Source organism: Aquarana catesbeiana, linkage group LG04 (assembly GCF_042186555.1).
Source record: "Aquarana catesbeiana isolate 2022-GZ linkage group LG04, ASM4218655v1, whole genome shotgun sequence".
Classification (NCBI taxonomy): Eukaryota; Metazoa; Chordata; class Amphibia; order Anura; family Ranidae; genus Aquarana; species Aquarana catesbeiana.
Genome location: NC_133327.1, coordinates 21,705,345 through 21,731,027, shown reverse-complemented (window position 1 = coordinate 21,731,027; position 25,683 = coordinate 21,705,345). Strand labels below are relative to the sequence as shown.

General features: G+C 44.4%; 1 protein-coding gene across 1 annotated transcript; it reads left to right on the top strand.

Annotated features, from left to right (window-relative positions):
• Nucleotides 1-795: 795 nt before the first annotated feature.
• Nucleotides 796-25,683, top strand: LOC141139094 (alpha-1,4-N-acetylglucosaminyltransferase-like). Its single transcript, XM_073624905.1, has 2 exons — nt 796-1,274; nt 25,096-25,683. The coding sequence occupies exons 1-2, from the start codon at nt 816-818 to the stop codon at nt 25,681-25,683; spliced, it is 1,047 nt and encodes a 348-aa protein (XP_073481006.1). The 5' UTR covers nt 796-815.

Below are 25,683 nucleotides of genomic sequence, written 5' to 3'. Positions count from 1 at the left end.
ACTCACATACACGCATTCTCTCAGAATCTCTTAAGCCAGGGCCCTTTTTATCCAGACTTGAGATCCACACTCCGGCTGGGGGGGGGGGGAGGGGTTGGTAATCACAGTCATTGAAGACATTTGAACCAAAAGTCATAAGAAGTTAATTCCTCTCCCAGGTTCTTCTTGAGCAGATAGACACATGTGTCCATCCAATTCTTCACTTCTCAGGCTCCATGCTGGCCAGGTGTGAGGGGTCAGTTGAATAGCCTCAGCAGTCCCATTAGGCAGATGATAAATGACCTTGTACATTCTTCTAGCCCTGTTTACTGTGGGTTGGCTGTGGATGCTGTAATTTGCCTCACATCAAAGTCCATCCAAAGTTATATTGTCTGATCCATGTTATTCTCATGTCTTATCAGCATTCATATCAATTTTTGCAATACTGTACCCCATTGGATGGACAAACCCTTTAACTCTATAGCTCTGACTTACTGAAGACATCATCAACCCATGAATGTTAGGTGCAGCTAAACAACACAAAACTCTACCTTGCACCATACCTTTACATGCCTTTGATGATTGGGGGGGTGAGGGGTGAGGGGGCATGACCAATGGTGATACTATGAAATTCAGTGATCCAGTGTGCTGGCCTTTTTTGTACTTTAGCCAATGCAGCCAGTGAATTTGGGATTCCTGAAATGCATGTGTGTTCTAGGTCAGTGGAAAATGTACTGGGCCACAAATTTTATGATTGCCTTTAATAAATGTGTCCTTAACATTTGTTTATGCGTCTATCTGTTTTTGTTACAGCTCAGCAATTGTACACCACCATTATGTTGAAAGAAATAAAACTATTGGCAATTTTCTTGATGATTGTAGCCTTGGGCTTTATCAATAGAACTAATTTAAGACAAACAAGCTATCGCATCTTGAATTTTCTTGTTCCTAATGAATCAAAATTAGTAATCATGGACAACACTAATGGAATGTCAAGTTCTTTTAGTGCAAACACCATTCTAAGAGAAGGAAATGGAATCTTATTTATGGAGACCACAGACAGAATGGATCCTCCATCCCTGGTACTGTGTACTATTGAATCAGCTGCCAGAGTCTACCCTGACCGACCGGTGGTCTTCTTCATGAAAGGACTGGAGAATATTAACACAGAAGAAGATGAGAAGAGAGCAAGACAGCAGTTTCCAACCCTGTCATCTTATAGCAATGTCTACCTCTTCCCACTTAGAATGGATCAACTATTGGATGAAACACCCCTTAAACCATGGTTTGATAAGGTACATAATAAAAACTGGGAAAAGCCATTACAGAAAAATATTTGGATGTTTGTAGGTTGAAAGCTGGATAAAATTACTGTGCAGGAAGCTTCTTTATAGGAGAATGAAGCTCTTACATGTATTAAATAATAACTTCAACTTTACCACTTCAATATCAGGCACTTAGACACCTTCCCGCCCAGACCAATTTTCAGCTTTCAGCGCTGTCGCAATTTGAATGACAATTGCGCGGTCATACAACACTGTACCTAAGCAATTTTTTATCATTTTGTTCCCACAAATAGGGCTTTCTTTTGGTGGTATTTGATTACTTCTGCGGTTTTTATTTTTTGCGCAACAAATAAAAAAAGACCGAAAATTTTGAAAAAAAACAAGTTTTTCTTTGTTTCTGTTAAAATTTTTTGGAAATAAGTATGTTTTCTTCTTCAATGATGGGCACTGATATGGCTGCACTGACGGGCACCGATGAGGTGGCACTGATGAGGTGGCACTGACGGGCACTGATGATGAGCACTGATAGGCGGCACTGATGGGCACTGATAGGTGGCACTGATGGGCACTGATAGGTGACACTGGTATGCGGCACTGATGGGCCCTCATAGGTGGCACCGATGGGCACTCATAGGCGGCACTGATGGGCATTTGTAGGTGGCATTGATGGGTACTTATGGGTGGCAATGATGGGTACTTATTGGTGGCACTGATAGGTGGCATGGATGGTCACTGATGGGCACTGATAGGTGGGCACTGATGGGCACTGACAGGTGGCACCGATGGACATTGATGGGTGGCACTAATGACACTGATTGATGGCACTGATGCCCCTAAGGGTGGCATTGCTGGGCATCAGTGCTATATATTGGTGCCAATCAGTGCCCATTTGTGGACACTGATTGGCACAGATTGGGCATTGACTGGGCACATTGGGAACATGTGGATGGCCATGGGGTACATACCTGGCCATCCACATGTTGCCCCTCTCCCTGGTGGTCCTAGTGGTGATCCCTGGTGGTCCAGTGTGGTGATCTGAGGGGGGGCTGCACTGATAAACAATCAGCACAGACCCCCCCTGTCAGGAGAAGCGCCGATCGGCTCTCCTCTACTCGCATCTGTCAGACATGAGTTAGGAAAAGCTGATCAACGGCTCTTCCTATTGACATCGTGATCAGCTGTGATTGGACATGGCTGATCAAGTGGTAAAGAGCCTCCGCCGGAGGCTCTTTACCAAGATCGGTGTAGCGGTGTGTCAAGCCTTTGCAACAATTGCATGCATTTCCCGTCCATGCTTTACTAGAAAAGCTTATTTATACCGAATGGGATCATCCAGATAAGCATTTTCCCGCTCCAAAGAGATTCTCAGTTCTCTATCCTATGGAGGAAAAGTTCACAAGAAGATGGAAAGATCCTGCAGTTGATGCTGCGATTTCCAATGTGAATAGGAGTTTAACTTGTCCAGTGGACAATGCGCTTATGCTTAAAGATCCAACAGATAAGAAGTTGGAAGGCCTGTTGAAATCCTCTTTTTCCTTAGCAGGGAGCGTGACTCAGCCTGCAATTGCAGCTATAGGCATCTGTCAGTCCTTAAAGGACCAGTTCACAGATGCTCTTAATGAGCTCCCTGCACAACAGGCCCGGGAATTGGCAGAACTACCTAGAGCATTATGCTTTGCCATAGATGCTAATTCACATGCGAATAACCCTTTTGGTTAAAGGGTTGGTCAGCTGAAGTGCCTTGCAAGAATATTTTAACCAGTTTTCCTTTTAAGGGAGGACGACTATTTGGCGAAAGTTTGGATAAATATATACAGACAATCTCTAGCGGAAAGAGTACTCTTTTGCCAGTTAAAAGAAGATATAGATGTTGTTCATTTAAGCGCACCTTTTCTCCTGCGCCAGGTACATCCGTCTCTAGGCAGGGGCGAAGGCCTCCACCGTCAGACTCTAGAGGAAGACCTCAGGGTCAAACCCAGGCACAAAGGAAGACCTGGGGCCCGCAAAGCAGAATACCAAGGCCTTGTCATGAAGAGGCATCTCCCCTCACCAAGGTGGGGGGGAGGCTTCTGGGGTACTCAGAAGTCTGGCAAAGGGAGATTCAGGACAAATGGACTCTCTCCACAGTCTCTCTAGGATACAAGTTAGAGTTTCGAGAGTTTTCACCATCTCGTTTTCGGAGATCGAAAGTTCCCAGAGATCCAGGGAAAAAGCAATCCCTGTTGCAAGCATTAGACCGATTATTGGCTCAAGGGGTGATCATACAGATTCCCAAACAAGAGCAGGGTTTGGGGTTCTACTTAAACCTGTTTACGGTACCAAAGCCAAATGGGGATATCAGACCAATTCTAGATCTATGGAATCTAAATCAGTTCCTGAAAATTCACTCCTTTCGCATGGAGTCGATCAGATCAGTTGTTTCCATCCTACAAGGAGGAGAACTATTGGCATCCATAGACATCAGAGATGCATATCTACATATCCCTATATTTTCTCCTCACCAGAAATTTCTGCGATTCGAAGTAGAACAAAGGCATTTTCAGTTTGTAGCCTTGCCCTTCGGGCTAGCTACAGCACCTCGGGTGTTCACAAAGGTACTAGCCCCACCTCTAGCAAGGTTAAGGGCACAGGGCATAACTGTTTTGGCTTACCTAGATGATCTATTGATAATAGACCAGTCGGCGGCCCGCTTGAAGCAGGATGTAGCCATTACAAGCAGTTACCTGGAGAATCTGGGTTGGATTCTCAATCTAAAGAAATCCTCATTAAAGCCACTAAAAAGGCTGGAGTATCTAGGCCTGATCATAGACACGGCCCAGGAAAGGGTGTTCCCTCTCCCGCAAAGATCTGCTCCATACAAGAGCTGGTGCGGATGGTCAGGTCAAAGAAAATCCCTCAATACGTCTTTGGATGAGGTTGTTAAGAAAGATGGTAGCTTCATTCGAAGCAGTTCCCTATGCCCAATTCCATTCAAAATAGTATCTTGTCTGCTTGGAACAAAACGATTTACCAATTCGGCTGTCCCCAAGAGTGTTCCAAAGCCTCAGTTGGTGGTTACTAAATCGGAACCTGCTGAAGGCAAAATCCTTCAGACCAATTATCTGGAAAGTAGTCACGACAGATGCCAGCCTTTTAGGCTGGGGAGCAGTATTAGAGAAGACGACTGTCCCAGGGACAGTGATCAAGAACCGAAAGAGCCTTGCCCATAAACATCCTGGAGATTCGGGCAGTGTTTTTGGCTCTGAGAACTTGGACTTCCAGGTTAAACAATTGTCCTGTCAGGATCCAATCGGACATATATCAATCATCAAGGGGGCACCAAAAGTCTCTCAGCTCAGAGAGAGGTGAACCAGATTATAACTTGGGCAGAAAAGAATGTCCCATGCCTATTCAGTTTTCATTCCGGGAGTAGAGAATTGGCAGGCGGACTACTTAAGTCGCCAGCAATTGTCCCAAGGGGAATGGTCTCTTCATCCCGAGATTTTTCATGTGATTTGCCAAAGATGGGGGACTCCAGATTTAGACCTTCCAGCATCCAGGTTCAACACGAAGCTAGCCAATTTTGTGTCCAGGACAAGGGACCCACTCGCATACGGAACAGATGTGTTGGTGACCCCATGGGATCAGTTTTCACTGATCAATGCGTTTCCCCCGATTCAGTTGCTACCTCGACTTCTTTGCAGGATCAGGCTGGAAGGAAAGTCGGTAGTACTGGTAGCACCAGCATGGCCCAGAAGGTCATGGTATGCAGAGATCATAAAGATGACAGTGGAGGGTCCATGGCTCCCCCCACTAAGGCCAGACCTGCTATCACAGGGACCAATATTCCATCCTACTTTACGAACGCTAAATTTAACGGCCTGGCTATTGAGACCCACATTCTGAAGAAGCGTGGGATTTCCAGGGCAGTTATTTCTACTTTAATTAATGCTAGGAAGCCAGCTTCTAGAGCTATATATTATAGAGTCTGGAAAGCTTATGTTTCCTGGTGTGAATCCAAAGGTTGGCACCCTCAAAGATATATTATAGGCAGAATTCTTGCCTTCCTACAAGTAGGCGTAGAGATGAAGTTGGCCCTGAGTACTATTAAGGGCCAAGTCTCAGCCTTATCATTTTTATTTCAAAGACCACTTGCTACGCATTCTTTAGTCCGGGGTTTCATGCAAGGAGTGATGCGGATTAATCCACCAGTTAAATCACCCTTAAGCCCTTAAGCACTTGAATTTACTTTTGTCAGTGTTACAAAAACCGCCATTTGAACCATTACAGCATATTCCCTTAGTCCTTCTGACTAGGAAGCTGATATTTTTGGTTGCTATATCCTCAGCAAGAAGGGTTTCAGAATTGGCTGCTCTTTCCTGTAAAGAGCCATATTTGATTATTCATGAGGACAGAGTGGTGTTACGCCCTCGTCCAGGCTTTTTGCCAAAAGTGGTTTCAGGCTTTCATCTGAATGAAGACATTGTCCTGCCATCGTTTTTTCCAAAATCATCTTCCAAGGAAGAAAGGTCACTACATTGTCTTGATGTGGTGAGAGCAGTGAAGATCTATTTAACCACTTCAGCCCCGGAAGGATTTACCCCCTTCCTGACCAGAGCACTTTTTACAAATTGGCACTGCGTCGCTTTAACTGCTAATTGCGCGGTCATGCAATGCTGTAACCAAACAAAATTTGCGTCCTTTTCTTCCCACAAATAGAGCTTTCTTTTGATGGTATTTGATCACCTCTGCCGTTTTTATTTTTTGCGCTATACACGGAAAAAGACCGAAAATTTTGAAAAAAAATGATATTTTCTACTTTTTGTTCTAAAAAAAATCCAATAAACTCAATTTTAGTCATACATTTAGGCCAAAATGTATTTGGCCACATGTCTTTGGTAAAAAAAATGTCAATAAGTGTATATTTATTGGTTTGCGCAAAAGTTATAGCGCCTACAATCTAGGGTACATTTTCTGGAATTTACACAGCCTTTAATTTATGACTGCCTATGTCGTTTCTTGAGGTGCTAAAATGGCAGGGCAGTACAAAACCCCCACAAATGACCCCATTTTGGAAAGTAGACACCCCAAGGAAATTGCTGAGAGGCATGTTGAGCCCATTGAATATTCATTTTTTTTGTCCCAAGTGATTGAATAATGACAAAAAAAAAAAAAAAAAAAAAAAATTACAAAAAGTTGTCACTAAATGATATATTGCTCACACAGGCCATGGGCATATGTGGAATTGCACCCCAAAATACATTTAGCTGCTTCTCCTGAGTATGGGGATACCACATGTGTGGGACTTTTTGGGAGCCTAGCCGCATACGGGGCCCCGAAAACCAATCACTGCCTTCAGGATTTCTAAGGGCGTACATTTTTGATTTTACTCCTCACTACCTATCACAGTTTTGAAGGCCATAAAATGCCCAGATGGCACAAACCCCCCCCAAATGACCCCATTTTGGAAAGTAGACACCCCAAGCTATTTGCTGAGAGGCATGTTGAGTCCATGGAATATTTTATATTTTGACACAAGTTGCGGGAATGTGACAATTTATTTTTTTTTTTTTTTTTTTTTTGCACAAAGTTGTCACTAAATGATATATTGCTCACACAGGTCATGGGCATATGTGGAATTGCACCCCAAAATACATTCTGCTGCTTCTCCTGAGTATGGGGATACCACATGTGTGGGACTTTTTAGGAGCCTAGCCGCGTACGGGACCCCGAAAACCAATCACCGCCTTCAGGATTTCTAAGGGTGTACATTTTTGATTTCACTCTTCACTGCCTATCACAGTTTCGGAGGTCATGGAATGCCCAGGTGGCACAAACCCCCCCCAAATGACCCCATTTTGGAAAGTAGACACCCCAAGCTATTTGCTGAGAGGCATGGTGAGTATTTTGCAGCTCTCATTTGTTTTTGAAAATGAAGAAAGACAAAAAAAAAAATTTTTTTTTTCTTTTTTTAATTTTCAAAACTTTGTGACAAAAAGTGAGGTCTGCAAAATACTCACTATACCTCTCATCAAATAGCTTGGGGTGTCTACTTTCCAAAATGGGGTCATTTGGGGGGGGTTTGTGCCACCTGGGCATTCCATGGCCTCCGAGACTGTGATAGGCAGTGAAGAGTGAAATCAAAAATTTACGCCCTTAGAAAGCCTGAAGGCGGTGCTTGGTTTTCGGGGTCCCATACGCGGCTAGGCTCCCAAAAAGTCCCACACATGTGGTATCCCCGTACTCAGGAGAAGCAACAGAATGTATTTTGGGGTGTAATTTCACATATTCCCATGGCATGTTTGAGCAATATATCATTTAGTGACAACTTTGTGCAAAAAAAAAAAAAAAAAAAAAAAAATTTGTCTCTTTCCCGCAACTTGTGTCACAATATAAAATATTCCATGGACTCGACATGCCTCTCAGCAAATAGCTTGGGGTGTCTACTTTCCAAAATGGGGTCATTTGGGGGGGGGTTTGAACTGTCCTGGCATTTTATGCACAACATTTAGAAGCTTATGTCACACATCACCCACTCTTCTAACCACTTGAAGACAAAGCCCTTTCTGACACTTTTTGATTACATGAAAAAATTATTTTTTTTTGCAAGAAAATTACTTTGAACCCCCACACATTATATATTTTTTTAAAGCAAATGCCCTACAGATTAAAATGGTGGGTGTTTAATTTTTTTTTTTCACACAGTATTTGCGCAGCGATTTTTCAAACGCATTTTTTGGGGAAAAAACACACTTTTTTACATTTTAATGCACTAAAACACACTATATTGCCCAAATGTTTGATGAAATAAAAAAGATGATCTTAGGCCGAGTACATGGATACCAAACATGACATGCTTTACAATTGCGCACAAACGTGCAGTGGCAACAAAATAAATACATTTTTAAAAGCCTTTAAAAGCCTTTACAGGTTACCACTTTAGATTTACAGAGGAGGTCTACTGCTAAAATTACTGCCCTCGATCTGACCGTCGCGGTGATACCTCACATGCATGGTGCAATTGCTGTTTACATTTGACGCCAGACCGACGCTTGCGTTCGCCTTAGCGCGAGAGCAGGGGGGACAGGGGTGCTTTTTTTTTTTTTTTTTTTTTTTTTTTATTATTTTTTTGCTTTTTTATCTTATTTTAAAACTGTTTCTTTCATTTTTTTTTTTTTTTTAATCATTTTTACTGTTATCTCAGGGAATGTAAATATCCCCTATGATAGCAATAGGTAGTGACAGGTACTCTTTTTTGAAAAAATTGGGGTCTATTAGACCCTAGATTTCTCCTCTGCCCTCAAAGCATCTGACCACACCAAGATCGGTGTGATAAAATGCTTCCCCAATTTCCCAATGGCGCTATTTACATCCGGCGAAATCTAAGTCATAAAATGCTCGTAGCTTCCGGTTTCTTAGGCCATAGAGATGTTTGGAGCCACTCTCGTCTCTGATCAGCTCTATGGTCAGCTGGCTGAATCACCGGCTGCATTCTCAGGTTCCCTGTTGAGACAGGAGAGCCAGAGAAAAACACGGAAGACGATGGGGGGGGGGGGGGGGGCATTCTCTCTGCTTGTAAAAGCAGTCTAGAGGCTAATTAGCCGCTAGGATTGCTTTTACATGAAAGCCGACCGCTGGCTGAAAAGAATGATACCAAGATGATACCTAAACCTGCAAGCATCATTCTGGTATAACCACTCAAAGTCGTGAATGCTGTACCTGAAGACAAAAATATGGCTAACAATAAAGCACAGTAAACGGTAAAGTATAAAAAATTGCATACCTGAAAAGCAAACATGATAAAACATAATAACAATAAAACATTGCAGAATAGAATACAGTAAAAAAGAGCAGAACAATAGAGAGAATAGAGAGAGAGAGAATAGAGAGAGAACAATAAAACGACAACTATTATTTTTTATTTTATATTTTTGTTTGTGTTTTTTTTTTTTACACTTTTTTTGTAACTGTACCTTTTGTAACTGTAACCGGTTCCAGGTTCGGGTCTCTCAAAATGCGATGGCATCTTGGGAGACCCTGTGAAAGTGTGTCCTAGTCTGTGCAATGCTGTACCCTACGCTAATACTCAGCTAGTGAATGGTAGCGTTCAAAACATTCACCAATGCAAAGACCAGGATTGTCAGGACAGGAGGGACAATAATAGCGGGTGTCACGCCTATATCCGCGCTTACTGCAGACACGACATCTTTTTTGGGGGGTTCGCTGGGTAGGGGTACTCGGGAGGACATAAAAATGCCTCTCATGCAGCCGACTGCATTTCGTTGGGGGATGTGAATGGGGGAAGTATGGGCGCTGCAGAAGTGGTGGGTTCCCAATTAGGATTGGCGAATGCAGCAGGAAGGGCACTATGGGCACGACGGGCCTGTGTTTGTCTTCTTGGTGGCAGCGGGACACTACTTGTGCTTGCCACCTCACCAGCTTGAACTGCACTTATGGGACTCGCCACGTCACCAAGTGTTACTGCAGTGCTGGTTTGACTACGACCGGGGTGTACTAGGCCGCTGGCGCTTGCCAGTTCACCAAAACGCTACCAAAAAAACTGTTAACGATCGCAGGGATCAGGCCTGACTCTGCGAACGCTGCAGTTATGCGTTTAGTGTTTTGTAAGTGACAGTGATCGATCGATACTGCACTTGGGTGGGCTGGGCGGAGGGACAAAACGCAGGTGCTAGCAGGTATCTGGGCTGATCCCACTAACACTGCGTTTTTGGGAACCCTAAACTGCTGGGGATGCTAGTATAGATCTGATCGGATCAGATATTGATCAGTTCAGATACTATACCACTAAGGGAGGTGTATGCTGCGTGCGTGGGTGTTAGCGCTACTGGCACTAACCTGACGCTGCCTGGGGCTGGTGCTTGCCAGTTCACCAAAACGCTACCAAAAAAACTGTTAGCAATCACAGGGATCAGGCCTGACTCTGCGAACGCTGCAGTTATGCGTTTAGTGTTTTTTTAAGTGACAGTGATCGATCGATACTGCACTTGGGTGGGCTGGGCTGGGCCAGGCGGAGGGGCAAAACGCAGGTGCTAGCAGGTATCTGGGCTGATCCCGCTAACACTGCGTTTTTGGGAATCCTAAACTGCTGGGGACGCTAGTATAGATCTGATCGGATCAGATATTGATGCGTTCAGATACTATACCACTAAGGGAGGTGTACGGTGCGTGGGTGTTAGCGCTACTGGCACTAACCTGACGCTGCCTGGGGCTGGTGCTTGCCATTTCACCAAAACGCTACCAAAAAAACTGTTAGCGATCGCAGGGATCAGGCCTGACTCTGCGAACGCTGCAGTTATGCGTTTAGTGTTTTGTAAGTGACCGTGATCGATCGATACTGCACTTGGGTGGGCTGGGCCGAGCCGGGCGGAGGGGCAAAACGCAGGTGCTAGCAGGTATCTGGGCTGATCCCGCTAACACTGTGTTTTTGGGAACCCTAAACTGCTGGGGACGCTAGTATAGATCTGATCGGATCAGATATTGATCCGTACAGATACTATACCACTAAGGGAGGCGTATGCTGCGTGCGTGGGTGTTAGCAGTACTGGCGCTAATCTGACGCTGCCTGGGGCGACGCATATCACCGCCGGGCGATCAGGGGGCTAAATCTTTATTCGGTAATAAACGGCGGGTGCCCTGACACTATAAAAAATAAACAAACTAACCAGCGTCACCCGTAACGGTTATACAGTGATCAGTGGTGAAAGGGTTAACTAGGGGGCAATCAAGGGGTTAAAACATTTATTAGGTAGTATATGGGGGTCCCTGTCGCTATAAAACGCTGACGGCGAACCTAAATATTTACCTCACTAACTAGCGTCACCAGCGACACTAATACAGCGATCAGAAAAATGATCGCTTAGCGACACTGGTGACGGGGGGTGATCAAGGGGTTAAAACTTTATTAGGGGGGGTTAGGGGGGTACCCTAGACCTACAGGGGGCCTAACACTCACTGCCCTGACACTAACTGTCACAAACTGACACCAATACAGTAATCAGAAAAAAAAAAAAAAAAAAAAAAAAAAAAACCTGCTGGTGTCAGTTTGTGACAGGGGGGGGGGTGATTGGGGGGGGATCGGGGGGCGATCGGGGGGGGGATCGGGGTGATTTGTGTGCCTGGCATGTTCTACTGTGTGTGTAGTGTTGGTGCACTCACATTTCAGTCTTCTCTCCTCGGCCCGGAACGGAAAATACCGAGCCGAGGAGAGATGACATCATTTCCTCTGCCTCTGTGTACAATACAGAGGCAGGGAAATGATCCCATTGGCTGGGAGCGATCGCGAGGGGGGGGCCACGAATGGATGGCCTCCCCCTCACCTCCGATCGCCGGGGGACATTTGCCGACCGCCGCAGGCACCGGGGGGGGGTCCGATCGGACCCCCCACCCGCGGGCAGGCAAGGACGTACATGTAAGTCCTTTTGCCTGCCCGTGCCATTCTGCCGACGTATATAGTCGTGCGGCGGTCGGCAAGTGGTTAAATAAGACTGATGTCTTATTTTTTCTGCCAGAGGGTCCTAAAAAAGGACAGGCAGTGTCAAAATCCACTGTGGCTAAGTGGATTTGGCAAGTTATAGTTCAAACTTATGATTTAAAGGAAAAGATTCCCCCTTTTCAAGTTAAGGTGCACTCTACCAGAGCGGTTGGTGCTTCTTGGGCAGTGCGTCACCAGGCCTCCATGTCTCAGATCTGCAAGGCCGCGACTTGGTCTTCGGTCCATACATTTACAAAATTTTATCAAGTAGATGTAAGGTGGAATGAGGATATCGCCTTGGGCGCAGTGTGCTGCAAGCAGCAGTATAATTCCTCAAGGTCTGGGGGTGCCCTACGGGTTGTGTCTCCCTCCCCTCAAGTAGCATTGCTATGGGACATCCCACCAAGTAATTGCTTGAGGCTCTGTGTCCTATGATGTACGGTAAAGAAAATAGGATTTTTAAAACAGCTTACCTGTAAAATCCTTTTCTTGGAGTACATCATAGGACACAGAGCTCCCGCCCCTCTGTTTTATGGGGTGAGAGTATATTGCTTATATTGCTTGGCTACAAAAACTGAGGACTCCTGGAAGGAGGAGCGGTTATATAGGGGAGTCAACTTCCTGTCTTGGTTATACCAGTGTCAACACCTGAAGGTAGGCCCATAACCCACCAAATAATTACTTGAGGCTCTGTGTCCTATGATGTACTCCAAGAAAAGGATTTTACAGGTAAGCTGTTTTAAAAATCCTATTTTTCACATTCCTTTTCAAACATATAATCTATTTTTCCCATAAATAACCTTGCACAACTCTTTTTTTTTTATTTGTACCACCTTAGGTTCCTTTAGATAAAAAATAACTATAATGCCATTTATTGTACACATCGGAGTTAGTCCAGGGCAATTATATCAATCTGAAGTATACAATGCCCTCCAAACCTGCAGCAATGTGAGAATAGGCAATTCCACAATTAAAAAAAACAAAAAACGTTACTTAACCACATGCCGACCAGCGCACAACGATGTACGTCAGTACAACGGCACGGCTGGGCAAATGCACATCCCCTTTAAGTACTCCCTTACTGTGCAGGCAGGTCCCGCGGACTCTATGTCCGCCGAGGGCCCGCGATCATGTCACAGAGCGGCAGAACGGGGAGATGTAAACAAGGCATTTCCCTGTTCTGTCTAGTGACATGACAGGGATCTACTGCTCCCTGTCATCGGGAGCAGTGATTGCTGTCATGTCAGTGGTAGCCCATCCCCCCACAGTTAGAATCACTCCTTAGGACACACTTAACCCCTTGATCGCCCCCTAGTGTTCAACCCCTTCCCTGCCAGTGTCATTTACACAGTAATCAGTGCATTTTTATAGCACTGATCGCTGTATAAATAACAATGGTCCTAAAATAGTGGGATAATAAGGGGGAGAAGTAGGTGGGGAGAGGGAGGGAGGTTGGATACAGAGCAGAGGGATGTATTGGCTTATGGCTGGTGAGGGATAGAGGGGGTAGGGATGGAGGGGGTAAGGGAAAGTGGGGGTGAGGTATAGTGGGGGGGGGAATAGTGGGATGAGGGATTTTGGGGTGGGAGGGATGTTCGGATTCTGGTTAGGGTTAAGGTTAGGGATGGAGGGGGGAGTGATGTAGGGTGAAGGATGGAGGGGGGGGATGTAGCGTAAGGCAGGTATGGAGGAATGGTGAGAAAAAATATAAATTTTACCTAATTGCTCACCTGTCAACTGACATACGAGTGTAGTTGAAAAAATTTTCATTATGTTGACATAGATCATTGTAGATCATCTTGAACTGTGCTCTCTCCTCCCTATTTGCAATTACAGGGTGTACCCAGTATCTTCTGGTTGACAGCATCATCATCCTCCTCCTCCTCCTCAGCCTGGCTTTCTTCTTTTTTATAATGACTGCAGCAATAGCAGTAACTACTGCTGCCATAACCAATGGTACATTCTGACACATTATTCCACGCTCCTCTCTACACACTCTCCACACACTCCACAAAAACCGGGAAGAGAACAGGAAGTTTGCCTATTTCAGTGCCTGGGCTGGTGACATCACTTCCCCTCGGCACAGGAAGGGCTCAGCTCTGCTCCCTCCCTCTTGTCAATCATCTGGGACCCATTACAGGTCCCAAGTGACTGAGCGGCCAATCATGGCGCATGGCGCCGCTTGCGTGTGCGCAGTGGGTGCCCGGCTGTGAAGCCACCGCCCGCTTCCCACAGTTGTAATGCCAGCACCACCGAACGGAGGGTGAGACGAGCAGGGCTTCGATCCCCCACATCACTGGACCCTGGGACAGGTAAGTGTCCAATTAAAAGTCAGCAGCTGCAGTATTTGTAGCTGCTGACTTTTAATTTTTTTTTTTAATGGGCCCTCCTCTTTAATGTCTATACTGCTGGCAACAAAAGTGAGTACACCCCTAAGTGAAAATCTCCAAATTGACCCAATTAGCCATTTTCCCTCCCCGGTGTTATGTGTTACAAGGCCCCGGGTGTGAATGGGGAGCAGGTGTATTGAATTTGGAGTTATCGCTCTCACTTTCTCATACTGGTCACTGGATGTGCCATGTGGAAGTTCAACATGGCAAAGAACTCTCTGAGGATCTGAAAAAAAGAATTGTTGCTCTACATAAAGATGGCCTAGGCAATAAGAAAATTGCCAAGACCCTGAAACGGAGCTGCAGGATGGTGGTCAAGACCATACAGTGGTTTAACAGGACAGGTTCCACTCAGAACAGGCCTCGCCATGGTCGACCAAAGAAGTTGAGTGCACGTGCTCAGCGTCAACTTTGAGAGATAGACTTATGAGTTCTGCTAGCATTGCTGCAGAGGTTGAAGGGGTGGGGGGTCAGCCTGTCAGTGCTTAGACCATACGCCGCACACTGCATCAAATTGGTCTGCATGGCTGTCCTCCCAGAAGGAAGCCTCTTCTAAAGATGATGCACAAGAAAGCCCACAAGCAGTTTGCTGAAGACAAGCAGACTAAGGACATGGATTACTGGAACCATGTGCTGTGGTCTGATGAGACCCAAGATAAACGTATTTGGTTCAGATGGTGTCAAGCGTTTGTGGCGGCAACCAAGTGAGGAGTACAAAGACAAGTGTGTCTTGCCTACAGTCCAGCATGGTGGTGGCAGTGTCATGGTCTGGGGCGGCATGAGTGCTGCCGGCAGTGGGGAGCTACAGTTCATTGAGGGAACCATGAATGCCAACATGTACTCTCACATACTGAAGCAGAGCATGATCCCCTCCCTTCGGTGACTGGGCCGTAGGGCAGTATTCCAACATGATAATGACCCCAAACACACCTCCAAGATGACCACTGCCTTGCTAAAGAACCAGAGGGTAAAGGTGATGGACTGGCCAAGCATGTCTCCATACCTAAACCCTATTGAGCATCTGTAGGGCATCCTCAAATGGAAGGTGGAGGAGCGCAAGGTCTCTAACCACTTAAGCCCCAGACCGTTTTGCTGGCCAAAGACCAGAGCACTTTTTGCGATTCGGCACTGCGTCGCTTTAACTGACAATTGCGTGGTCGTGCGGAGTGGCTCCCAAACAAAATTGAAGTCCTTTTTTTCCCCACAAATAGAGTTTTTTTTTGGTGGTATTTGATCATCTCTGTGTTTTTTTTTTTTGCGTCAATTTTGAAAAAAACGCATTATTTTTAAATTTTTGCTATAATAAATATCCCCCCCAAAAATATAAAAAAAATGTATTCTTCGACATATTTTTGGTAAAAAAAATTGCAATAAGCGTTTATTGATTGGTTTGCGCAAAAGTTATAGCGTCTACAAAATAGGGGATAGTTTTATGGCATTTTTATTAATAATTTTTTTTCACCAGTAATGGCGGCGATCAGCGATTTTAATCATGACTGCGACATTATGGCGGACGCGTCGGACAATTTAGACACATTTTTGGGACCACTGGCATTAATACAGCGATCAATGCTATAAAATTGCATTGATTACTGTAAAAATGTCATCGGCAGTGAAGGGGTTAACCACTAGGGGCGGGGGAGGAGTTAAGTGTGTCCTAAGGAGTGATTCTAACTGTCTAGGGGTTGGGCTAGCAGTGACACGACACTGATCGCTGCTCCCGTTGAGAGGGAGCAGATGATCAGTGTCCTGTCACTAGGCAGAATGGGGAGATGCTGTGTTTACATCGGCATCTCCCTGTTCTTCAGCTCCGTGACACGATCGTGGGCACCCAGCGGACATCAAGTCCATGGGTCCCGTGGGCATGGTCACGGAGCTTGCGACCGCCGTCGCACGCGTGCGTGCACGACGGGAAATTCAGGGTAACGTACAGGTACGTTACTTTACACAGCCGTGCCATTCTGCCGACATAAATGTACGGGAGGCAGTCGACAAGCGGCTAACAGCCACCAGCTCTGTGATGCCATCTATCAGTGCTTCCTCATCAGTGCCCATCAGTGCCACCTTATCAGTGCCACCTCATCAGTGCCGCCTCATCAGTGCCCATTAGTGCAGCCTCATCAGTGCTTGTCAGTGAATGAGAAAACAAAATTTTATAACTGAAACGAAGAAAAACTTTTTTTTTTCAAAAATGTCAGGCTTTTTTTAGTTTGTTTAGCAAAAAATAAAAACTCCAGCAGTGATCAAATACCACCAAATGAAAGCTCTTATTGTGGGAAGAAAATGATAAAAAATGTAGTTTGGGTACAGTGTTGTATGACCACGCAATTGTCCTTCAAAGTGCGACAGCGCTAAAAGCTGAAAACTGTCCTGGGCCGGAGGTGTGTGTGGGGGGGGGGGGTTGGCCCTTATTGAAGTGGTTAAACACAATACACTCTATGCGAGCAAAGATATGTATTTTTGAGAATGCAACTCTATTATGCAAGGTGCACACCCAAAAATGCTTCAGTTCCCAACCTTGAGACCATTCCATGCCTTCACCTGTAAGGCGGTTATCAAAAAACACATTAATACATCTACTTAAAGCGGGGGTCCACCTATCTATCATTTTTTTTTTTTTTGAGTTCATTCACAAACTTTTCTTCTCAGCATTACATACTCACATATTGTGTGTAATATGTCCGCCTGTGTCAGATTTCGTCGGAAAGAATAACTTATATTATTCACTGCAGGCGGTTTCCATCTTCATTGTGGGCATTTGAAGCCCACAAGCATTTATTTCTATGATGTGGTGAATGCTGTGCTCCCAGCATTCACCGCTCGTTCCCGCACATGCTCAGTGGCATCCTGGGAAGCCTGAGACTAGCTCCCAGGAGTCTGGGAGAGGCTAGAAACACGCCTACTCCCACGGGAGGAGAACCAGGAAGTGCAAAGAAGAATAGAAAAATAAAAGGTAGTTACGGCGATTTAAATTTTTTTAAACGGCATGTCAGCATCTAGGCAAGGAAGAGAATACATACAGATATTGTTCAAAATTTGGGTGGAACCCCGCTTTAACAATTACACAGTTACTATTTGCAAGCATAATGAGCATTATACTATTATATACAAACATATTGGTAAAGGGGAGACCTTCTTATCCCTGGATCCTTTCACTATCACCAGTACACTACCTATAATCACTAGAATCTATAACAAGGTAATGGTACTATAACCATCTAACTTTTTTATTATTATTGTTTCCTTATTTCATCCCTATGTGTACTGATGTGTTTTATAAGTGCTATAAGTGTGCATTGATATGTAATACAAACGTATCACACAAGGGATTCCCTCTTTCATATATTAATGTACTTATACCCTGAATGCTTCCTGAATGTTCATCCTCTTTATGAACTGTTTGCCCATTTTACTCTCCTGAGATCCTTGCCAGTCAGTATGAATATACAGTCAGGTCCATAAATATTGGGACATCGACACAATTCTAATCTTTTTGGCTCTTTACACCACCACAATGGATTTGAAATGAAACAAACAAGCTGTGCGTTAACTGCAGACTTCCAGCTTTAATTTGAGGGTATTTACATCCAAATCAGGTGAACGGTGTAGGAATTACAACAGTTTGTATATGTGCCTCCCACTTTTTAAGGGACCAAAAGTAATGGGACAGATTAACAATCATCCATCAAACTTTCACTTTTTAATACTTGGTTGCAAATCCTTTGCAGTCAATTACAGCCTAAAGTCTGGAATGCATAGACATCACCAAACGCTGGGTTTCATTCCTGGTGATGCTCTGCCAGGCCTCTACTGCAACTGTCTTCAGTTCCTGCTTGTTCTTGGGGAATTTACCCTTCAGTTTTGTCATCAGCAAGTGAAATGCATGCTCAATCGGATTCAGGTCAGGTGATTGACTTGGCCAATGCATAACATTCCACTTCTTTCCCTTAAAAAACTCTTATGCCCCGTACACACGGTCGGACTTTGTTTCGGACATTCCGACAACAAAATCCTAGGATTTTTTCCAACGGATGTTGGCTCAAACTTGTCTTGCATACACACGGTCACACAAAGTTGTCGGAAAATCCGATCGTTCTAAACGCGGTGACGAAAAACATGTACGTCAGGACTATAAACTGGGCAGTGGCCAATAGCTTTCATCTCTTTATTTATTCTGAGCATGCATGGCACTTTGTCCGTCGGATTTGTGCACACACGATCGGAATTTCCGACAACGGATTTCGTTGTCGGAAAATTTTATATCCTGCTCTCAAACTTTGTGTGTCGGAAAATCCGATGGAAAATGTGTGATGGAGCCTACACACGGTCGGAATTTCCGACAACAAGGTCCTATTACACATTTTCTGTCTGAAAATCCGACCGTGTGTATGGGGCATTAGATTGCTTTTGCAGTATGCTTCGGGTCATTGTGCATCTGCACTGTGAAGCGCCATCCAATGAGTTCTGAAGCATTTTGCTGACTATGAGCAGATAATATTGTCCGAAACACTTCAGAATTCATCCTGCTGCTTTTGTCAGCAGTCACATCATCAATAAATACAAGAGAACCAGTTCCATTGGCAGCCATACATGCCCACACCATGACACTACCACCACCATGCTTCACTGATGAGGTGGTATGCTTTGGATCATGAGCAGTTCATTTCCTTCTCCTTACTCTTCGCTTCCCATCACTCTGGTACAAGTTGATCTTGGTCTCATCTGTCCATAGGATGTTGTTCCAGAACTGTGAAGGCTTTTTTAGATGTTGTTTGGCAAACTCTAATCTGGCCTTCCTGTTTTTGAGGCTCACCAATGTTTTACATCTTGTGGTGAACCCTCTGTATTTACTCTGGTGAAGTCTTCTCTTGATTGTTGACTTTGACACACAAACACCTACCTTCTGGAGAGTGTTCTTGATCTGGCCAACTGTTAAGAAGGGTGTTTTGTTCACCAGGTAAAGAATTCTTCGGTCATCCACCACAATTGTTTTCTGTGGTCTTCTGGGTCTTTTGGTGTTGCTGAGCTCACCGGTGCATTCTTTCTTTTTAGGGATCTTCCAAACAGTTGATTTGGCCACACCTAATGTTTTTGCTATCTCTCTGATGGGTTTGTTTTGTTTTTTCAGCCTAATGATGGCTTGCTTCACTGATAGTGACAGCTCTTTGGATCTCATATTGAGAGTTGACAGCAACAGATTCCAAATGCAAATAGCACACTTGAAATTAACTCTGGACCTTTTATCTGCTCCTTGTAAATGGGATAATGAGGGAATAACACACACCTGGCTATGGAACAGCTGAGCAGCCAATTGTCCCATTACTTTTGGTCCCTTAAAAAGTGTGAGTTGCATATACAAACTGTTATAATTCCTACACCGTTCACCTGATTTGGATTTCAAATTAAAGCTGAAAGTCTGCAGTTGAAGCACATCTTGTTCGTTTCATTTCAAATCCATTGTGGTGGTGTATAGAGCCAAAAAGATTAGAATTGTGTCAATGTCCCAATATTTATGGACCTGACTATACACACCTGTTCCTACCCCTATCTTAGAATGCACCGCTGTTTGTTGACGCTGAGGTACTATAATTAAAGAATTGTCCTCCTCTTTAATCACTATCATCTCCCTTTGAATTCTGGCTGTCACTTTAGCTATAATGTTTGTATGTTAGTTAATGCTTTAAGTTTAGACCGCACAGCTAAAACCCCTTTCTCCCATATGCACCATAACAATAAAGGTTTTCTCCCTGTTCTCAGTTTTTTTAACACCTTATGTGATGCCATAGATAAATTTGAGATCTCCCCCTTACCTTGATATTCTTTCATCCTGTAAGGAAAATTTAGCAGATTATGCAAATGTACATATAAAAGCACTTCCCACTCTCACGATATCTGTGTGTGTGGAAGGGAGATCCGAATTTACTTTTGTTCCCATTTCTAACTAAGTCCCTACCTGTCCGGGCTCCTTAACTTACTCTTGAGCACCAATGCTACCAATGGGCGTGTACACTTTTACAGCGTTACCCCAACGCTTAAGGCCAACCTGGGCACAACAATATAGAAGTCTCAGGCTGCCACACCAAACAGTATGCAACTTCTTTGGAGGCGTCTGTCCTGGGGGGGACCCAGGTGCAATTCAGTAGTTAAACAATTTAGTCACCTTAGCGGCGGCATCCCCTCCCAACAAAAATACTCAAGCAAAACAACTTTTTCTCTTTTAACCACTTCAATACCAGGCACTTTCCACCCTTCCTGCCCAGGACAATTTTTAGCTTTCAGTGCTGTCGCATTTTGAATGGCAATTACTCAGTCATGCAACACTGTACCCAAACTAAATGTTTATCATTTTCTTCCCATAAGTAGAGCTTTCTTTTTGTGGTATTTGATCACATCTGCGTTTTTTAATTTTTGCGCTATAAACGAAAAAAGATTGACAATTTTGAAAAAAAAAACTGATGGGTACTGATAGGTGGCACTGGGTAGGCAGCACTGATGAGGAGCTACTGACAGGCTTTAATGAGTGACACTGATTGGCACTTTGATGGGGCACTGACAGGCATTACTGATGGGACACTGATTTGCACTTTTTTTGGGCACTGCTGTGGGCACCGATCTGCACTTTTATGGGCACTGACAGGCTTTATAAAGGGGGACATGCTGGTAGGTGATGGGCACTGATTGGCAGCTGATGGGCACCTTTTGATGGGGGCTGTGCTGATAATCAATGTTGCTGATTATCAGCACAGACCCCCCTCTGACAGGGAAAGCCGCCGATCAGCTCTCCCTGTCAGTGTGAACCGAGGAAAGCCGTTTACCAGAACTTCCTGGTTCACGCGATGATCAGCTATGATTGGTCACAGCTGATCACGTGGTATAAACCTCTGTCAGAGGCTTCATACCACGATCGGAGTTGCGGTGTGTCAGACTGACACACAGTACCTCCGATCGTCGCGCTGCGCGCCCCCGCGGGCGCACGTCTTCTCTGTTTTTCTGATCACATCATATGACGTCCGGTCAGGATAACTAAACTACTTTGCCGCCGCAAGCAGCGGGCAGCAAGTAGTTAATAATTAACTCTTTTAACCTAAGTCCCTATCAAACCTGAGTTTTTAACCGCTGCCACCAAACTGATAGGATACTTCTGGATCCTACAAACTCTAGTCCTATCTTTCACCTTATTATTGTTAATCTTACCTTATTTTTATTTTTGGCACGTCTCCGTTCATCACACCCAGATCTGCGCAGGGAACAGTGTATATACAAAAGTGAATCAACACAGATTAGATCTACACACTGTTCGATTTATTGGTCCTGGTACAGCATATTTATAGTATACTTTTAAGATCTCGCCCTCCCATAGGATATTACCAATCCAAGCCATGCCAAACACCTCACCCATGTACATACAGTTATTCATAGCATTTCTCACCTATAAATGTTCAGACAGTTTTTATAACAGCATTTTTAACACTACACAGGCTATCACATCACTTTGATCAAGGCATTAGCTTTGTGGTGGACACAAACCTAAACAAGACTTCCATCTTCTCAGTAGAAACATCCCTCTTACTTCTAACTTCAGAGCAACAATATATGTAAAGGAATAATAACCCAAAACAATAAATATATATTAGGGGGGCTCTCAACCACCTCTTTCACATAGGATCTGTAGAAATAATGCTGCTAGCCATGACAGCTTCCTTCCTGTTAATAGTTGCTACCAGACTTTATTGCATGGGGTCCCCTGTTTCATCCATACCAGACCCTCATCAATTTGTTTAGTGTGAAGGTCCCCCATTAACATCTACAGTATCTCAGACCCTCATCCAGGATAAGGATCTGGTATAGATGAAGAGAGTCCCCTGCCTCTTTGTTTACAAATAGAATATGCTGCAGCAAAAATGACATTTAAACCACATTTAAATTGACTCGTTGTTGGTGGCACCGCCTCCCCCTTGTGACGTCACGGTCTAGTGCATGCTGGGTTGGAGATGTCGCAAGAGGGCGGCGCCACCAGGTGATGTTGCCAGGTGGCCCTGCCCTTACCTACATAAGAACTGTCAAACAGCAGAGGATGCATTCGATGGTCGGCCGTCAATGAATGCAGAGCGTTTTTTTTCTGGGTGCGTGATTCATGATGGATTTACAACAGGGGACACTGTTCTTTAATTTTTTTAATAAAGGAATTCTTACATAGTTACACAGTAGGTAAGGTTGAATAAAGACAACAGTCCATCCAGTTCAACCTGTGTAGGTGTATGTGTGTCAGCATTGATGATCATTACCCAATACTCTGTATGTTGTGTTCTTTAGGATGCACATCCAAGAGTTTTTTTAAAAATATCAATGCTCCCTGCTGACACCACCACTTGTGGAAGAGAGTTCCACATTCTTACTGCCCTGAAAATCTCCTGCGCTGCTTAAGATTAAGCCATTCCTCCTCCAATCTCATTGTGTGGCCCCGTATCCTCTTACACCCCCTGAGATTGAATAGCTTTTTTCCTATTCTGGGGTCACCATTGAGTTATCTGTAAATAACTACCATGTCCCCTCTCAAGCATCTTTTCTCCAGCAAGAATAAATTTAGTGCTTGTAGTCGCTCCTCATATTTGAGGTCCTCCATCCCCCTTATTAATTTTCTTGCCCTTCTTTGGACTCTCTCCAGCTCCAGAACATCCCTTCTGAGGACTGGTGATCAGAACTGCATGGAGTACTCCAGATGTGGCTGGACCAGTTTTATAAAGTGGCAGGAATATAGTTTTGTCTCTGAAGTATATCCCCTTTTTTATGCATGCTAATATTCTGTCGGCTTTGGTAGCTACAGCTTGACGTTGCATGCTATTTCACAGTCTATCTTCCACTAGGACCCCCAAGATCTTTCTCCATCTTTGATTCCCCCAGAGGTTCTCCCCCAGTGAGTAGTTTGCATTTATTTTCTTAGCCCCCAAGTGCATTATTTTCCATTTCTCCACATTAAACCTCCTTTGTCATGTAGTTGCCCACTCCCATTATTTTGTTCAGGTATTTCTGTAAAATTTCTATATCCTGATTTGAAGTTATTTCCCTGCTTACTTTTGTGTCGTCCGCAAAAACTGAAATTGAGCTATTTATCCCATCCTCTATATCATTTATGCATAAATTAAACAGAATTGGTCCCAAGACAGAACCTTTGGGTACCCCACTTACCATTCCACACCAGTCTGAGTACACGTTATTTATCACTACCCTTTGGACGCACCCTTATAACCAGTTTTCTGTCCAAGAACAAACCTTAATTGTAAAAACTGTCTGTGTTTTTATTACTTTTTGACACTTTTTTGGTGAATGGGGCGCCGGGATCTGGGGGCCCCATTTGCAGACCCCCACAACCACAGCCCAGGATTGTGGGGAAGAGACCCTTGTCCCCATCAACATAGGGACAAGGTGCTTTGGGGTGGGGGGCTCAAAGCAACCATGTGGCCTGGTATGGTTCAGTTAGGGTTGCGCTCGCTTGTCCCCCCCACCAGGCTGCATGCTCGGATAAGGGTCTAGTATGGATTTGGGGGCAACCCCCCGCCATTTTTGTTTTACTATTGTTTTACCGGCAAATGTTTATTTTTAAACAGCTGTCAGCGGGGAAGCCCATTGACAGCTGATGACTCATCGGTTGTTAAGGACACCACGGTCAGATTCCTGGCCCCTTAACAACCAGCTTTTACCCAAAGCTTTGCCCAATCAGGACGCAAAATGCACTGTGCAGCACGCAGTGCATTGCAGGGTGTTCAGCGGGGCGAACATCTGCCGAACACCCTGCAAATTCAGACGTTCCCCAAATAAGGCGAACAGCCAATGTTTGGCCCAAACTCATGCTCAGGCCAAACCGTAGTAGTAGGCTGTATACATTGTACAGATGTGCAACTTCTTCACAGGCAGGGTAAAGTGGTATTAAAAGTTTGTTTGTTGTTTTTTTTTTTTAATAACAAACATGTTGGACTTACCTACTCTATGCAGTGGTTTTGCACAGAGCAGCCCCAATCCTTCTCTTCTCGGATTCCCCTGCTGGTGCTCGTGGCTCTTCCCTCTTGACCAATGCCCCAATAGCAGGCTGCTTGCTATGGAGGCACTGGATCTATAAGGCCGCCCCAATCTCTCACTGGCTGTGATTGCCATTGGCTTCCGCTGCTGTCTCAGCCAAAGAGGAGAGGGAGTCTCTGGACAGCCAAGGCTCTCGTGCACATCGCTGGATTGAGAGGGGACTCAGGTGGGTGAGTATTAGGGGGGCTGTGGGGGGGGGGGCAAACACACAGAAGGTTTTTTAACTTTGTGCATAGAATGCATGAAGGTAAAAAACCTTCAGCCCTTACAACCACTTTAAGGGCATCACCCAGGCACCTTATTTAGGGTTTGTTCATTTTTTTTTTTTAAATTGCTACTCTCCAACAAACATAAGTTTAAAAAACATGTTTTTGCTTTTGGTACATGTTCCCCAGCCCCCCCCCATGTTTAACAATCTCTTGTCTATTAGCCTAGAAAATGTCCATTACTTTTTTTTACATTCATCTTCTATTGCCTGCAGTAGGGTGCAGATATGGCATCCATACTTTACTCATGTTCTGCAAACCTGCCTTGAACAGAACCCAGGCACCTTCAGTTTATCCTTAGTTACAGAAGCCCCATTCAATGACCCCTCATTAGCCTCATTTATGCTGTTTTTTTTTTTCTTAAAAAAAGAAAAATAGAAAATGTAAAATACACAACTAAAACACTAAAAAGAAAAAAAGGAAAAAACACACAGAACACAAAATAAAGTAAATAAACTACCGTAAATCAGAGCCAGGCCAACCCCCAGGCAAACAGGGTGGCCACCCACAAGCTGTAACAGAGAAGCGGGGAAAGGGGCAGAGGGAGGTTAATAACATGGTATTTTAAATGTGAAAAAATATGCTAATGTCATGATCTCATGAAATGCTGTACTTTTCTGACTTACCAGGTAAACCCTGAAAAAGAAGTCTACTGGACCCATGTTAGCTCAGATGCCTGTAGGTTTGCTCTAATGTGGAAATATGGTGGAATTTACATGGATGCTGATGTCATCTCACTTCGTCCAATACCCCAGGACCATTTTCTAGCAGCCGAAAGTTTCACAACTACTAGCAGTAGTGTGTTTGGCCTCTCCTCACATCACCAGTTGGTGTGGCAGTTTATGGAGAACTTTGTTGAGAACTACAGGGGAGAGATATGGGGACACCAAGGGCCGGGGGTTTTCACTCGCGTTGTGAAGAAATTGTGTGGCATGCCGGTATTTAACTCTACGGGTGATGTCATGTGTGGAAACATCAGTTATTTTCATCCTCAACGTTTCTACCCCATTTCGTATCCAGAATGGAGAAGATACTTTGAAGTCTGGCAGAATTTGCTAACATTTAATGATTCCTATGCCTTACATCTTTGGAATTTCATGAATACAGAAGGTAAATCCATGGTAACTGGAAGCAACACATTGGTGGAACATCTGTACCAGAAACAGTGCCCTACCACTTATGGATATATCTTGACAAATGAGAAAACTCATCTGTAA

Coding starts and splice junctions, on each gene's coding strand:
- LOC141139094 (XM_073624905.1), top strand. CDS start 816: ATGTTGAAAGAAATAAAACTATTGGCAATTTTCTTGATGATTGTAGCC. Junction 1,275..25,095: donor TTAAACCATGGTTTGATAAG/GTACATAATAAA, acceptor CTGACTTACCAG/GTAAACCCTGAAAAAGAAGT.